This window comes from Cheilinus undulatus, linkage group 8, assembly GCF_018320785.1.
Source record: "Cheilinus undulatus linkage group 8, ASM1832078v1, whole genome shotgun sequence".
NCBI classification, from domain to species: domain Eukaryota; kingdom Metazoa; phylum Chordata; class Actinopteri; order Labriformes; family Labridae; genus Cheilinus; species Cheilinus undulatus.
In genome coordinates, this window is record NC_054872.1 from 52,327,247 (window position 1) to 52,342,955 (window position 15,709).

At 40.2% G+C, this 15,709-nt stretch overlaps 1 protein-coding gene across 5 annotated transcripts in view; it reads right to left on the minus strand.

Annotated features, from left to right (window-relative positions):
• Positions 1-15,709, minus strand: part of LOC121513696 (collagen alpha-6(VI) chain-like) — a 124,562-nt gene that overhangs the window by 19,220 nt on the left and 89,633 nt on the right. For all 5 annotated transcript variants that reach the window (XM_041793617.1, XM_041793616.1, XM_041793614.1 and 2 more), the window contains 10 exons: positions 10,315-10,377; positions 9,084-9,146; positions 8,949-8,999; positions 8,803-8,838; positions 6,063-6,125; positions 5,101-5,163; positions 4,680-4,712; positions 4,564-4,600; positions 4,443-4,454; positions 1,107-1,600 (listed from right to left, as the gene is read on the minus strand). In XM_041793617.1, the coding sequence (XP_041649551.1) occupies positions 1,107-1,600; positions 4,443-4,454; positions 4,564-4,600; positions 4,680-4,712; positions 5,101-5,163; positions 6,063-6,125; positions 8,803-8,838; positions 8,949-8,999; positions 9,084-9,146; positions 10,315-10,377 (915 nt within the window). The remainder of the gene's footprint in view (positions 1-1,106; positions 1,601-4,442; positions 4,455-4,563; positions 4,601-4,679; positions 4,713-5,100; positions 5,164-6,062; positions 6,126-8,802; positions 8,839-8,948; positions 9,000-9,083; positions 9,147-10,314; positions 10,378-15,709) is intronic.

Genomic DNA, 15,709 nt, shown 5'->3' on the forward strand with positions numbered 1-15,709 from the left:
CCTCCTCCTTTATAGACTAAAGCTTCACCTTCTCTATCCCAGCCTCCTCATTTATAGCATAAAGCTTCACCTCCTCCACCCCAGCCTCCTCCTTTATAGACTAAAGCTTCACCTCCTCCACCCCAGCCTCCTCCTTTATAGACTAAAGCTTCACCTCCTCCACCCCAGCCTCCTCATTTATAGACTAAAGCTTCACCTCCTCGACCTCAGCCTCCTCCTTTATAGACTAAAGCTTCACCTCCTCCACCCCAGCCTCCTCCTTTATAAACTAAAGCCTCACCTCCTCCACCCCAGCCTCCTCCTTTATAGACTAAAGTTTCACCTCCTCCACCCCAGCCTCCTCATTTATAGACTAAAGCTTCACCTCCTCGACCTCAGCCTCCTCCTTTATAGACTAAAGCTTCACCTCCTCCACCCCAGCCTCCTCCTTTATAGACTAGAGCATCACCTCCTCCACCCCAGCCTCCTCCTTTATAGACTAAAGCTTCACCTCCTCCACCCCAGCCTCCTCCTTTATAGACTAAAGCTTCACCTCCTCCACCCCAGCCTCCTCATTTATAAACTAAAGCTTCACCTCCTCGACCTCAGCCTCCTCCTTTATAGACTAAAGCTTCACCTCCTCCACCCCAGCCTCCTCCTTTATAGACTAAAGCCTCACCTCCTCCACCCCAGCCTCCTCCTTTATAGACTAAAGTTTCACCTCCTCCACCCCAGCCTCCTCATTTATAGACTAAAGCTTCACCTCCTCGACCTCAGCCTCCTCCTTTATAGACTAAAGCCTCACCTCCTCCACCCCAGCCTCCTCCTTTATAGACTAAAGCTTCACCTCCTCCACCCCAGCCTCCTCCTTTATAGACTAAAGCTTCACCTCCTCCACCGCAGCCTCTGGAGTATCTGCTGCCATCACAGATACACCACCATGACACTCGAGGCAGATGGTCATTTAAGCAAGCCAATCATGGCTGAGGGTATTCAGACTATCAGCAGCATCTTGCCTCGGTATTCTCCAACACTGTGGCCACAGTTGAATGGATGGGATGTGACTTTCATACATCAACAGGCAAAAGGAAAAAGTGCAAAGATCAGACTGCGAAATTTCAACCAACCTCCATCGCCCGACTAATTTTAGGCGCATTCCTCAGAGAGATGACAGCTGGGATGATGTTGAAGCCTCTGTATTCCATCATGGCGGTCACGATATCACCGTCATCCTGTGTTGGCCCATTAGAGAGGAAGACGGCCACCTTCCTCATCATCTTCCCCGCTCTGACACGTTTAAAGACATGATGACCCACAAAGCGCATGGCAGCGCCTAGGTGGCGGCGGTTGGACGTCCTCTCCAGGGCGATGTTCTTTACGGACTTGATCAGCTCTGCCTTGCGGTGGTAGTCTTGGAAGCGGATCAGGTACTTGGTGTAACTGCTGTATCCCACCACGGCCACACGAGCGCCGGTCGGACAGTTACTCTCGGCGATGGAAACGCCCTCCAGCAGGGAGAGGAGGGCGGAGCGCTGACGCTCAAAGGCTGCTGGGGTCACGTCCTCAGACATGTCCAGGCCAAACACCAGCTCAGTGGGGAAGACGGGGCACTCTGATCGACCTGAAATCCAACATAGAAGTACAAACAGAGAGCACACTATCAAAAGATGACCTTTGACCCCATTTTGTCTTTGTTAAGTTTAAGAGACAGTGAGAAACCCTGCAGTAAGCCCACAAGATTTTATTCCTGTCTCTGTCAGAGTTCTAGGTGTGAACTTTATCGGATGAATTTGCTGTTTCCCTTTAGACTTTAGGTCTCTTTCTCTCAATCTCTTTACTATCACACTGATTTATTCCTGTCTTACATTTCACCTGCTTGTACTTAGATTTGGCCTGTTCTGCTCAGTTTTGACCAGCTTAAACTTGGATTAGACCTGCATGGGATTCACGTTACCTTATTTTGCTTAGATATGGCCAACTCTTGTTTGGATTTGACCTGCTTCTACTAAGATTTGCTCTGCCTGTTCTTAGATTTGACCTACTTGCACTAAGATCTGGCCTGCTTGTACATTTATTTGATCTATTTGTACATTGATTTGCCTTGCTTGTACTTAGATGTAACTTGTCTGTACTTAGATTTGACCTAGTCATATGAAGATTTGACCTGCTTGATCTTAGACTTGACCTGCTTAGACTTCTGCTCAGTTTTGACCATCTTTTGTTGTCTTTTCACCAGCTTAAACTTGGATATTACCTGCTTGGGATTCTTTGTTACCTGCTTTGCTAAGATTTGACCTGCTCATGTCGTTTTGACTTGCCTGTACTAACACGTGACCTGCTTGTACTTAAATTAGACCTGCTTCCAATCAGTTTTGACTGCTATTTTTCATCAATTGACCAACTTGACCTTGGATTTGATCTACATGGGCTTATTTGTGACCTGCTTTGGCTTGGATTTGATCAGGTATTGATTGAATTAGAGCTGCATGTAGAAAGATATGACTTGCTTGTACTTTGATTTGACCTGCCAGTGATTAAATTCGACTTACTGGTACTTAGATATGACCTGCCTGTATTTACACCTGCTTGTACTAAGGTTTGCTTTGTCTGTTCTTGTATCTGAGCAGATGTACTAAGATCTGACCTGCTTGCACATTGATCTGACCTGCTTGTACTATGATTTGACGCAATCAGACTTAGATGTGACTTGATCATACTTAGATATGACTTTCTTGAATTTAAATTTGACCTGCTTATACTAAGATCTGACCTGCCTGTACGTTAATTTGACTTGCATTTACTCAGAACTGCCTTGCTCAAACTTAGATGTAACTTGCTTGTACTTAGATTTGACCTGCTCATACTTTGATTTGACCTGCTTATACTTAAATTTGAGCTGCTCATACTTAGATTTGACCTGCTTGTACTTAGATTTGAACTGCTCATACTTAGATTTGACCTGCCTGTCATTAAAATTGACTTGCTTGTACTTCATGTTGACCTGCTTTTACATAGTCTAACTGGCTTCTACTTTTATTTGACTCATTTGTACCAAGATTTGACCTGCTTGTGTTTCTGTTTTCCCTACTTGCACTTGTATCTGACCTGCTTGTTCATTGATTTGACCAAATTATCTATATTATAGTTTTGACCTACTTCTTCTTCTTAAGCTGTTTGTGCTTCTATTTGACCTGCATGTGCTTTATTTGACCCACTGGTTCTAAGATTTGACCTGCTTGTGCTTTCACTTTGCACTTGGGCTTCAATGTTTCCTGCTTTTGCTCCGATTTGGTCAACTATTGTTTGGATTTGACCTGCCTGTACTAAGATTTGACTGGCTAATACTTAGATTTGACCTGCCTGAGCTTACATTTAACTCACTTGTTATCAGATTTGACCAGGTTTTACTTAATTTTACCTTCTTTTACATGGTGTTGTTGTCAGTCGCTTTTGCTTGTATTTTCTCTCTTGTGCTAAGATTTTACCAGGTTGTGTTTCTAGTTACCTGCTTGCACTTCTAAATGAAATTCTCTTGCTCACTTTTGACATAGGTGTACATAAATTTGAACTGCTTGTTTTTCTGTTTGGCCTGCTTGTACTTAGATTTGACCTGCTTATACATACTGTAAGTTTCACCAGCTTGTGCTTCTTCTTAAGATGGTTGCTCTTCTATTGAACCTACATGTGTTTTATTTTACCCACTCATGCTAAGATTTGACGCTTCTACTCAGTTTTTACCTGTTTGTGCTTACATTTGAACACCTTCTGCTTCCTGACCAGCTAGAGATTAAATCTGACCTGCTTATACTTCAATTAGAGCATCTTGCATCTATTTGACCTGCTTGTGCTTAAATATGACCAGCCCGGGGCTTGGATTTAACCTATTTATGCTTGTATTTGTTCTTCCAAAGTTTGTCCTTCTTCTGCTTTCATTTGACCAGTTTGTGCTGAGGCTTGACCTGCTGGTGCTCTTATACTTTCAGTTCACCAGCGTGTACTTCTATTTGACCTGCTTGTACTTCTATATGACCTGCTTGTACTTCTTTTTGATCTGTCTCTGCTTAGATGTAACCTGCTTATTCTTCTATGCTTTAATATGACCATATTGTGTTTTATTTTGGTCTATTTGCATGTAGATTGTTGTAAATGCAATCGGTTCTGAGTAATTAGCTGCTGCCATCTGTTCTTAGTAAATCAGGTCCTGAGACCCTGTTCTCTGAAAATCTTTCCCAAAGATGTTTTTAATGTTTGAAGGTAGTGGATAGAAAGAAACATCAACACATCACTGGATCAAATTAAAGTGCTCCTATTATGCTATCATATTCTTATGAAGGAGAATTAGACTAAAGCCAGCGTTCCAACATCAATGATAATTTTCACCTCATGAACTGAAGAGGCTATGATGATCTTTTCTTGTTCTGTACTCACCACACTGCTCAGATTGCTTAAACGTAGATACGTACCAATGGAGCACGCTGCATGAGAGAAGAAAATATATCATTTAGAGTCGAGCTGCAGATGACTGGAAATATGTTATTATATTACTGAGAGAAATAAAAACAATGCGAGCATGTTAACACTCACCACAGTTGTCTCTGATGTAGGTAATCAGCTCACACTCCTAAGGACAACAGAAAAAGACTGATATAAAGATACTTTATTTATGAATGCTGGTTAAAAAAATCTGAAGGTAGTCTTACTGTGCCCATTTTTCCTGGAGGACCTCTGGGACCCTGCAGAGAGCAGAAAGGAGTCTTTATTAACATCTTCTGTTGTTAGCAGGGATTCAGTCAAAGCTTAAGGTGTCAGCTTCATGCAGAGGAATGTGAGTATTTTCAGAGTAAAGGTCCATGTTCACATATTTTGGGATCTTAATAAGTAAAGGCCAAGTCCACAGCCACCGTCGCAGTGCAAAACCAGTGCATGCTAATGCCAGGATTCCTTTACGGTGTTTTTGTGGGTTTTTTTTGGTGATAATTCCTGAACAGAGCCAGGTGCACTGAGATATTCAGAAATGAACTACCATGAAAAGCAGAATCAAGTTTGTAATAGGTGTCTAAATAAAATAAATGAAATATGACTGAATATGTGGTGGTGAAATAACAGAGATGTTGAGCTCACCTTGTGTCCTGGATTTCCAGGCTCTCCAAGTATACCGGACTCTCCTGGGCGGCCTGCATTCCCCTAAAACCGCCCAGAACAGGAACTAGAGTCAGTGGTGAACCTGCAGTTTTATTTTCCTATAAAGTGACCTAATATCACAATAAAGGAGCAGGACCAGGAGCAGGATCTGCTTCATTCTGGCCGTTCTCTACATCAGTGGTTCTCAACCTTGGGGTCGGGACCCCCTTCGGGGTTGCAAGACACTGAGAGGGGGTCTCCAGATGCACTAAAAAACTAAGAGTATTTTTAAAATTACATATATTTAAATATTTTTGTTGCCACTTTACACCAATTTTGTCAAATTTTAACCCCTTTTCATCATTTTTTCAACCAATATTGACAAATTTTTCCTATTCAAGAACTATTTTTGTCAGTTTTAAATTCTTTCCACCATTTTTTCTGCCTCTTTTTGCTACTTCCGAACCAATTCTTGCCACTTAAGCTTACTGTTGCCATTATTAACCCCTTTTTACCACTTTTTACACCCATTTTAACCCTATTTCACCATTTAATATGCCTATTTTTGCTAGTTTAACTAATTTCTGACAATATCTGCCTATTTTTTCTTTCTCAGTGAACCTTTTTTGCCAGATTTTTAACTTTTTTTGTTTGTTTTGTTTTTAACTATTTTTCATCCCATTTCACCAAAGCCATTCTGGTCTCATCAGACCAAAGAACCTTCTTCCTCTTGACCACGGAGTCTCCCACATGCCTTTTGGTGAACTCTAGTCCAGATTGAATCTGAGTTTTCACTTTGACATTAAAGAGAGTTCTTTTCTGTATTTTTTGTCATAAATGCCAAATTATATTGACCATAATTTATTCATAAAATCAATAAAAGAGTAAAACATCCAATAGGTTGAATGCTTTTTATATGCACTTTAAAATTCTGCTAAAATCCTGCAGAAGTGTGTACTCACGGGTCTTCCTTGGTTCCCTTTAGGTCCTGGATATCCTTTAGATCCTTTCAGGCCGTCTTCGCCCTGAACACAAACATTTTCATCAGGAAACAAACTCTCAGCTGTCTGGGCCCCGACATGCTTCATGTAGTCACGTCTTTGGCTCTGAGTCTTCCCTGTTATCTAAATTTCACTGGAAGCTCTCAGTGGGACTGAAATGTGAATTTTTCCTTAAAGATAAACAAACAAAAAAATGTGGCTGCAAAGTTTGTTGTTTTAGTACAATCATAAAAAGTTCCAGCGAGCCAGAGGAATTTGGTGTTATCATTTCTATCACTGAGTGCAGTAAATGCAGACTTTGTGAATAATTAGCCTTCATTAATGGCATCAATCATCAGGAAAGGACTGCATTTCATTATCATTCTGTTGCAGATCATTAGAGGGCAACTGGCGGCCCGGGGCCGACATGCGGCCCTCCAGCTCACTCAATGCGGCCCTCAAGCCGATTTAAAACACCAATAAATTATAAACTTAAAGAAAAGACAAATCTGTCATGAAAGCACGTAAACAGAAAAATTTCTCCTCTAAACTGTCACTACTGGTACATGTTTTTTTAATTCATTAAAACCATTTCAGACTTTTGGTCAATTTCTTCTATTTTCATTTTTATTTTAATAATATTTTATCTTTATCCAGTGAAACGGTATTTCTTATTATTTTTGATATAATTATTTTTAGTTTTTAACTTTATCAAAACAATTTGAAACATTCTCAATTTTTGATTTAATTTCTAAAAAATGTACATAAATGTTATCATTTTAATATTATTGATAAAATTAGATTTTTAAATTTATTTTTAGTATAATATTTTTTTTTACATGATTGAAAAAATGAACATTTGGAAAGAAAACTCAATTAATGTCGTATACATCACAAAATCCCTCTGTTATGTCACTTTTATTTACCGGCCCTAGTGGCTGGTAGGTTAAGGAAACAGTTACAGTGTAATAGTCATTTATAGTTTAGCGAAGTGGCTCCATCTGAAGAGTGTTTATTTAGCAGACTGCTGTTAAATCTCGTCTCTCAGTGCTCAAACATTCATCAGTTAATCTTAACCTTCCACAGAACTCCACAAAGGTTTGTCTTCACCTGCTTTCAATCTGTGTAAAACCAAAAGCATGGCTGAATTTATCTTGGCTTTACCACAGAGCGTTTGCTGATGAAATTTTTTTTGGCAAAACAAAAACCCCAGACTATTTTCCTCTCAGACTGTGAAAACAAACCCGGCCAGATCTGCCTGCATGGCCATGAGTGACACAGCTGGGTTCATCTCCCTCCTACTCCAACGACTGCACCAGGACGAAGGCCACTGCTGCTTCCAGCTCCTGCAGGCTGACCGGATCCTGGTTTAATGAGCCGTGAGTTAGAACGGACCCTACCAGAGCTCCTGTCCATCCTTCTGCACTCACTGACACTTCCACTGAGTCTCAAGGCCAGTGAAGGGCAGAGAGCTGAAACTGCAGTGAGCTGCTTTCCTAAAACCTGTCAGATAACCCTGCAAAGATGATGAGATGATGCATCATGTACAACAGTGGTTCTCAACGATGGTGTCAGGACCCCATTTGAGTCGCGAGACACTGGGATGGGGTCGCAGATGGCTTAAAAAAAAATAAGAACATTTTTAAATGACACTGTTGCCACTTACACCAGTTGTGCCAAATTTTAACCCGTTTTCATCACTTTTTCCCACTAATTTGATCAATTTTATCACATTTTTGCAACTTAAAACCCATTTTTGCACATTTTGAACCCTTTTTCTGCCTGTTCTTGCTACTTCTAAACCTCATCTTGCCACACTCTGCCCACTGTTGACACATTATTGCCACTATTAACCCCTTCTACCACATTTCACAATTTCATATGCCCATTTTTGCCACTTTATATCAATTTTCATCCCATTTCACCAAATTTCCCCCTATTTTTGCCACTTTAACACCATATCATTCACTATTGAATCCCCTTTTACCACTTAATATGTCAATTTTTGCCATTTTAACCCATTTTTACCTTTTTTTGATACTTTTATCTATTTTTTGGCAATTTCTAACCCATTCCTGCTACTTTAAAAAAATCCAATTGCACCACCTTTCCCACCAGTTTTTGCAGTTATTAACCCATTTTAGCTAGTTTTATGTATTTTAATTCTGTTTATAACAAAAGGATTTGCATTTTTAAGAGGGCTACTTACTACACAAATTAAATAAAATGTGTTTCTTTGATAAGAGTAGTTATTATTCAGGTTAAATATAAAATACCAGTTTAACTTTACAATGAACCATGATTTTGCTGGCCCCATCCTCAGGTACAGTGGGGATCCCTGGTCTCTGGCACCTTTATTTTGGGGGTCGTGGGCTGAAAAGCTTGAGAACCACAGATGTACATTCATACCTGTCCTGTAGCTGCAGATTAAAGGTAGCATATGTTATAAATGAAGACACAGTTATTCGCTGTGCTTTTGTCAGGAAGAGAAACCGTACCAGTGGAATTATCTAGACTATTGTTTAGATTGGAGTTACCACAGAAATAATCTCCAACCTTTGAACAGCTTTCCAAACCCCAGCTCAGTTTGGTTTCTAAAGAGAATTTAGAGCCAACATCATAACTGGATCATTGTCCATGTTTACTCAGCCCACAGTGAGTTTCTTTGGTTGATATGGAAATGAGAATGGATTTTTCTGATTTGTTTCAGTGCCATACTCACAGGGAGACCAGGGTATCCAGGAAAACCAGCGTCTCCCTGTAAGGAGAGGAAAAATGAAGCTTTAATGGTTAATATTCTAGTCATGTAAAGATTGTTCTGTGTTCAGTAAAGTTATGAGAGTCCTAAATCATTAACGTGTCCTGTACCTTTGCTCCTTTGGCTCCTCCAGTTCCATAACCGTCTGTACCATCCTGACCCTGAAACGGTGACAAACATTAAATCACTGTTGCTCTCTAACGGTGATGCACATACAAACACAGCAGGGACGTCTAAGCTCATACCGGCATCCCTATGGGCCCCGGAGGTCCTGGAATTCCTTTATCACCTGGATCTCCAGGCTGACCCTGCAACAGAAACAGCATGCATGATTTATCTCAGAAACACCAGAAAAAAGAGACGCCAGCGGCCTTAGAAAGAAGTCATCGAATGTTTGGTGACTGCATTCCCAACTCTCTCTGTCTCCCTAATTTTCTGCTCTATCCAACCTGCATATGAGCAAAAAATACAACTAATAAAACTAATAAATTCACTGCAACTCAAACGCTGTAAGAAGGACAGTACGGTGGTTCAGAACGGGTCGATTCCACAATTAAAACAAAGTCCCAGATTTAATATTCTTGATGTCCCTCACCTATTGTTCATCTACTCACCATACTTACATTTAATTTATTTACAGTTCCCAATAACTGTAAGAAGGCTCTCTGTGGTGAAATTCCTCTTTTTTTGCTTATTTTTTATTATTTAATGTACTAACTTTACTTACTACTTATTTTATTTATTAACCATTAACTCATTTAACTCTGCAAACCTCTTTGCATGTGCCTATTCTCTGATCATGTCCAGTCAGCCTCTCTGCACTCTTTGCATGTCTTGCAGCCATGAAAATAGTTTATACTAGAAATAATACCTACAAGAGCTTTTACATGTTTAAATCTTATTTTTAAGACTTTTCTTCAGTTTAATTTGTTTTTTGGTATTAAAGTTTCATTCCTGCACACTGAGAGCAAAGCTAGACAGGGCCAAATTGTTGTTGTAGCATACTTGACCAATAAAGAAGATTCTGATTCTAATGTGTTAAAAAAATCTAAAATATTAAAAGACAAAGAACCAGGAAATTTTATTTTCTAAAAGCACTGATTCACTGAATTTAAAGGGATGTAAAAAAGCTGAAATGCAATGACATATTTCCCTTTTAAAGCCTGTTAAATAACGTATAATATTTGATAAAAATTACCAATAATTTAAGGATAAACTGAAAGTTCAGAGATGATTTATTGCAGAGTTTTGTCAGAAAATATTTTCTTTGTACCGGTCTATGGATGTCTAAGTTCAGAGCTAACGTCTGTTAGAGGTTTAAAATGATGACCTACTCAAACTGACTTAAGAAAGGAACTTTCTGACTCTTATTTTGGAAGTTTAAGTGAGGCTAAAGCTGACCTGAGCCATCAACGATTGTTTCCTGTCCTAATCTCCTCTCATAATACTGTGCTGACAGGAAGTGATGTCACATACCTTCTGTCCGTTAGGTCCACGGCGCCCTCCAGGTCCAGGTCCTCCAGGTCTTCCTGAAGCACCCTGCAGAGAAAACAACAGTCAGAACAGAGCTGAATAATGTTGACCGAGTGTCCTTGAACGCCTCGTCAAAGCTTCGTCTCTACTCCTCAGTCTAAAAGCTGCAGATGAGTTCAGGAAACTGAAATGCTCAGGATGTGAATTCGGCCACCAGGGGGCTCTCGATCAAAACGAAAACAAAGACTGAAGAGTGGAGACATGCGGCTCATCTCTGCTGATCACTTCTTATTTCACTTTTAGGACGTCAGGTTAATCAGCATTTTGGTTTCATAGATAAATTTCACACAATGAGGGAGAAAAGCTGTTAAAAGTGGCCATTTTGGTTCGTGCTACAGGAGCATCCAGGTTCCAGGATTCTCTACTCGACCTGGAAACAGCTAGCAGGACTTAACACATGCCAATAACTCAGTCAGGGACATCCTTGTCATAGATTTAACCACTTATTATAAAACAGACATACAGTTTTATGAGGAGGCTTCGCTCAGAAGATGCTCCTGGGTAAGCACAGCAGCAGGAGTAGATGTATAGAAACCATGGACTAACCCAGGGCTTCATTAGTGTCAGCAGGTTTTTTTGAGCTGGAACATGAAATACCTGAACCGTGAGGGGTTTCCTGAGTTTGACTGCACGTTTGAAATACAGCAAAGTGAAAAGAATGGTCCAAAAGTTCAGAGAAGAGATCCCTGGTCTTCACAAACAAGGAACAGGATATACAAAGACAGCAAAGGCCATGAATGTTCTAGAGACAAGTTCAGGGATCCAGGAACAGTGGTTCCACTCCCTGAACGAGGCAGAAACAGGAAGCTATCAATGGCTGCAACCAGATATCTGAGAGGGCAGGTTAAGAAAATCTTCGAGTGACTGAAAAAAGAGCTCTATGGTGGCAACAGGGACTGAGGTTTCAGTGAGCACAGTACTGAACGTGGACGGTTTCCATGGACGAAAAATTACAAAAAAGTAGGATATAAGTGACTAGAACTGACGAAAAAGGCCAAAAATGGGATAAACGTGGCAAAAATGGTCAAAAAGTGGCTAAAAGCAGTTGTAAAAATGGGCTAAGAGCAACAGAAATTGATTTAAAGTGGCAAAAAATGGGGGAAAAGGTGCAAAATAGGTATGTAATGGAGTAAAGTGGGTGAAATGTGGCAAAAATGGGTGCAAAGTCACCAAAAATTGAGTTACAGGTGGTCAAAAAGTGGCAAAAGAAGTGAAAAGTGACTAAAGTGGGCAAAAAGGCTGTAATAAGGTGGGAAAATGGGGTAAAAGTTGCATTTAATGGCAAAAGGCAGCTGAAATGGGCGAAAAATTACAATGAAGTAGGATATAGGTGACTAAAACTGATGAAACTGGGGAAAAATTGAATTAAAAGTGGCAAAAATGGTCATGAAGTGGCTAAAAAAACTTGTAAAATGGGCTAAAAGCAGCAGAAATGAATTAACAGTGGCAAAAAAATGTAAAAAAGGAAAAAAAATAAAGCTTGACGATTGAGTTCGACCATTAAAACCTGCTGTATAAGTGTGGGAAACAAACTGGTTATGTAACTAGCATTGAAAAATTTCTGAGGTCAAAGTTTAAAAGAATATTTCAAATTAAGACATAAAAGAGCCACAAATCGTCACAAAAGAGCCACATGTGGCTGTAGAACCACGTTTAGTATCACTGCCGTAGAGATATATCAGGTTTGGAAGGACAGTGTCATCTGCATAAAGATGAACATGACAATAATGAAAGATTAACAGCGAATTATCGGCATAAATGGAGAAGAGAAGTGGTCCTAATGTTGAGCTCTGAGGCAGATCTCACTGTTCAACGATAACTCTGATTCATTTCCAGATTTTAGAACCCACTGTGTCTGGTTGTGAAGAAAGACCTGAACCATAGTACTCTGTTATAATCCAACCCTACTGCATAACGTTTGACTTAAAGTAAATAATGGTCAACCAAATCAAAATCTTTGGTGAAATGAATAATGATTTCTGCAGTGACATTACTGCTAACTGAACACATGACTGGTAGATGTAATTAGAGTCGTTTGGTCTAAATCCTGACTGAGATGTTGATCAAATAGAGCAGATCTGCCCTTATTACCCTGCATAGATGTAATGACCACACAGTGAACCACAGCTTTGGTTCTGTTTACCACATTTCACTTGATGAGGATGAATCTGAGCTAATTTTTGTACTTAGACAAACGTGTCAAACTCATGTTTGGATAACTGACCTGAACTTGAATCCAGATCAATGTGGTGACCAAATGTTGGATTATTTTAACTTCTGTCTGGAGTGAGGATGTGTGTTCAGGCGGGTCAGAGGGGGCTGAACCGACCTGCAGCAGGATAATCACCACCAGACCAACAGCTGATCAAAAGCCAACTGACAAACATCATGTCTGATCAGCTCTGACACAGAAACACAGAAGAGAGACAAAACGACCCATGGCTGAACTTCACCAGACTTTGATCAGGATTAAAATCTTCAAGATTTACATCCCGCAAAAAACATGGGGACCAATTTCAGAAAAATGTTCCTGAAGACTTTGAATCTCCCTTCATCTACAGTCCATAATATCATCAACAGATTCAGAGAATCTGGAGAAATCTTTGTGAACAAGGGACCAGGCTGAAGGGGCCCTCAGGGGCCCTCAGGGGCCACTGCATTAAAAATAGGCATGATTCTGGACTGAAATCACTGCATGGGCTCAGGAACACTTCCAGAAGTGGCAATTAAAATAAGTAAAAGGTGGCAAAAAATGGTCAAAAAGTGGCAAACACTAGCAGAAAAGTGACAAAAATGGGTGGGAAAAAAGGGCAAAAAGGTGGGAGAATGGGGAAAAAGTGGCATATAATTGCGAAGGCAGCTTAAATGGGCAAGAAGTGGCAAAAAGCGGCAAAAAATGCAAAAAAAAAGGAGAAAAGGGGAGAAAAGTGACCAAAAAACGAGTCACAGGTGGCAAAAATGGTCCAAAAGTGGCGAAAAAACATGGAGAAAAATGAGTGAAAAGTGACTAAAATGGGCAAAAAGGAGAAAAAAAAGTGGGAAAAATGGGCAAACAGCATCAAAGAGTAGCAAAATGGGAAATTAGTGGCATGAAATTGCAAAAAGCAGCTTAAATGGGCAGGAAAGTGGCAAAAAAGGCAACAAAAAGGGGAAAAAATTGAATTAAAAGTGGCAAAAACGTTGCAAAAACTGAGTGAAAAATGACTAAATTGAGCAAAAAGTGGCTTTAATTGAAAAAGGCAGCTGAAATAGGCAAGAAGTGGCAAAAAGGGGCAAAAAATCGTTTCATTGTCTGTCAACACAGTTGGCCGTGCCATCCACCAATGACAGTTAAAGCTGGATCAGGGAGAGAAGAAGCCATATGTGAACAGGATCCAGAAACACCGTGGTCCGTCTTCTCTGAACCAAAGCTCATTTAACATGGACTGAGGAAACATGGAAAACTGTTCTGTGGTCAGAGGAAAGCACAGACGCCGTGTCCTGTGGACTAAAGAGGAGAGGGAGCATCCAGCTTGTTCTCCTGGCTCAGGTCTAAAGCCTGCATCTCTGATGGTATGGGGTTGCATTAGTGCCTATGGCATGGGCAGCTCTAACATCTGGAAAGAAACAATCAATGCTGGAAAGTAGAGAGAGCTTTTAGAGCAACATATGCTCCCATCCAGACAACGTCTCTGTCAGGGAAGGCCATGACTGTTTCATCAAGACCATGCCAAACCACATACCACATCCATCACAACAGCATGGCTTCACAGGACAAGAGTCCGGGTCCTGAACTGGTCTGCCTGCAGTCCAGATCTTTCACCAGTAGAAAACAGAAGACCCAGGACTGTTGAGCAGCCAGAATGCTACCTCAGACAAGAATGGGACAACATTCCTCTCCCAAAACTCCAGTAAGTGGTCTCCTCAAAACAAGGTCCTGTCCCGACTTTTTGGAGATGTGTTGCTGCCATCAGATTCAAAATGAACTAATATTTTCATGAAATGGTAAAATGTCTCAGTTTACCCAGTGTCCCAACTTTTTTGGAATTTGAATGTTACCTCTCATCTTTCCTTGAAAACAGACCAGCAGAAAGCACTACGTGACTAAAAACAGCGGCAGTGTTTGGTGTTGCCGTGAGTCTGGATGTGGTCGTTTTTTTTTTTTTCCTGAAGTCTGCCTGGCAACACATTTTTATTTCCTCTGATTATTTTATTATCTCCCCCAGTTAGTGTTTAGAAAGCCTGATTCCAGAGAGTTATTCTGCTTAACGACCTCCATGCTGGGATGATAAATAATGATCATGTGAGGGCGGGGCTGACTCTTTAATGACTTCTATGTGACCTAGAGCTCCAATCACAACCTCAACAACAAACCGTCTTAAACATCCTCCAGATTCAGTTTTGTTGCTCTCTGTTTGACGGATCTTAGAGTATTCGTAGCTTTTCAGTACACAGCTACATCATCACATCGTCAGGGTACTTTACGACTCTTCTGACAGGAAGAGAAACCAGATGAGTCCCAGACTAAATCCTGCAGAGTTCAGGATTTATGTCCTAGTGATTAAGACGTCTAACATGACACCGCTGAATGAACCAACGCTTCCTGTTCAGCAGAGCCTTCAGAATCTGCTTTGAGTTAGGACAGTGACACTCAACATGTGGCTCTTTTGGATTATTCGTGGCTCTTTTATGTTTTCATTTCTTAAACATTTTTTCCCCAGAAAACTTTAAAAAATGAAAGCTTTTTGCCCTTTTCACATTTTTTTTGGGCCACTTTTCATCTATTTGAGGTACCTTTGGCAATTAAATACCCTTTTTTTCCTGTTTCTTTTTCCAAAAATAGCCACTTCTTTTTGCCACTTTTATCCCATTTTTGCCATTTAAGCTACCCTTTACCATTAAATGCCAGTTCTCCTTCTTTTTTGCCCATTTTTGCAACTTCTTTTGGCAACTTTTATCCCTTTTTTGCAATTTTTCACCATTTTTTGCCCATTTAAGCTACCTTTTGCAATTAAGTAGCATAACTTTTCCTACTTTTTTTGCCCATTTTTGCAACTTCTTTTTGCAACTTTTCTCATTTTTTGCCACTTTAATTCCATTTTTGCCCTTTTCCTCCCCATGTTCACCCATTTAAGCTACGTTTTGCCATTATATACCACTTGTTTCCTCTTTTTTTGCCCATTTTTACAACTTCTTTTTGCCACTTTTATCCCACTTTCTGCTCTTTCTCACAATTTTTCACCCATTTAAGCATCCTTTTATCATCAAATAGCACTTGTTTTCCCCTTTTTGCCCAGTTTTGCCACTCTTGACTGATTTTTGCCCATTTTAGTCACTCTTCTTACATTTTTATGTCACC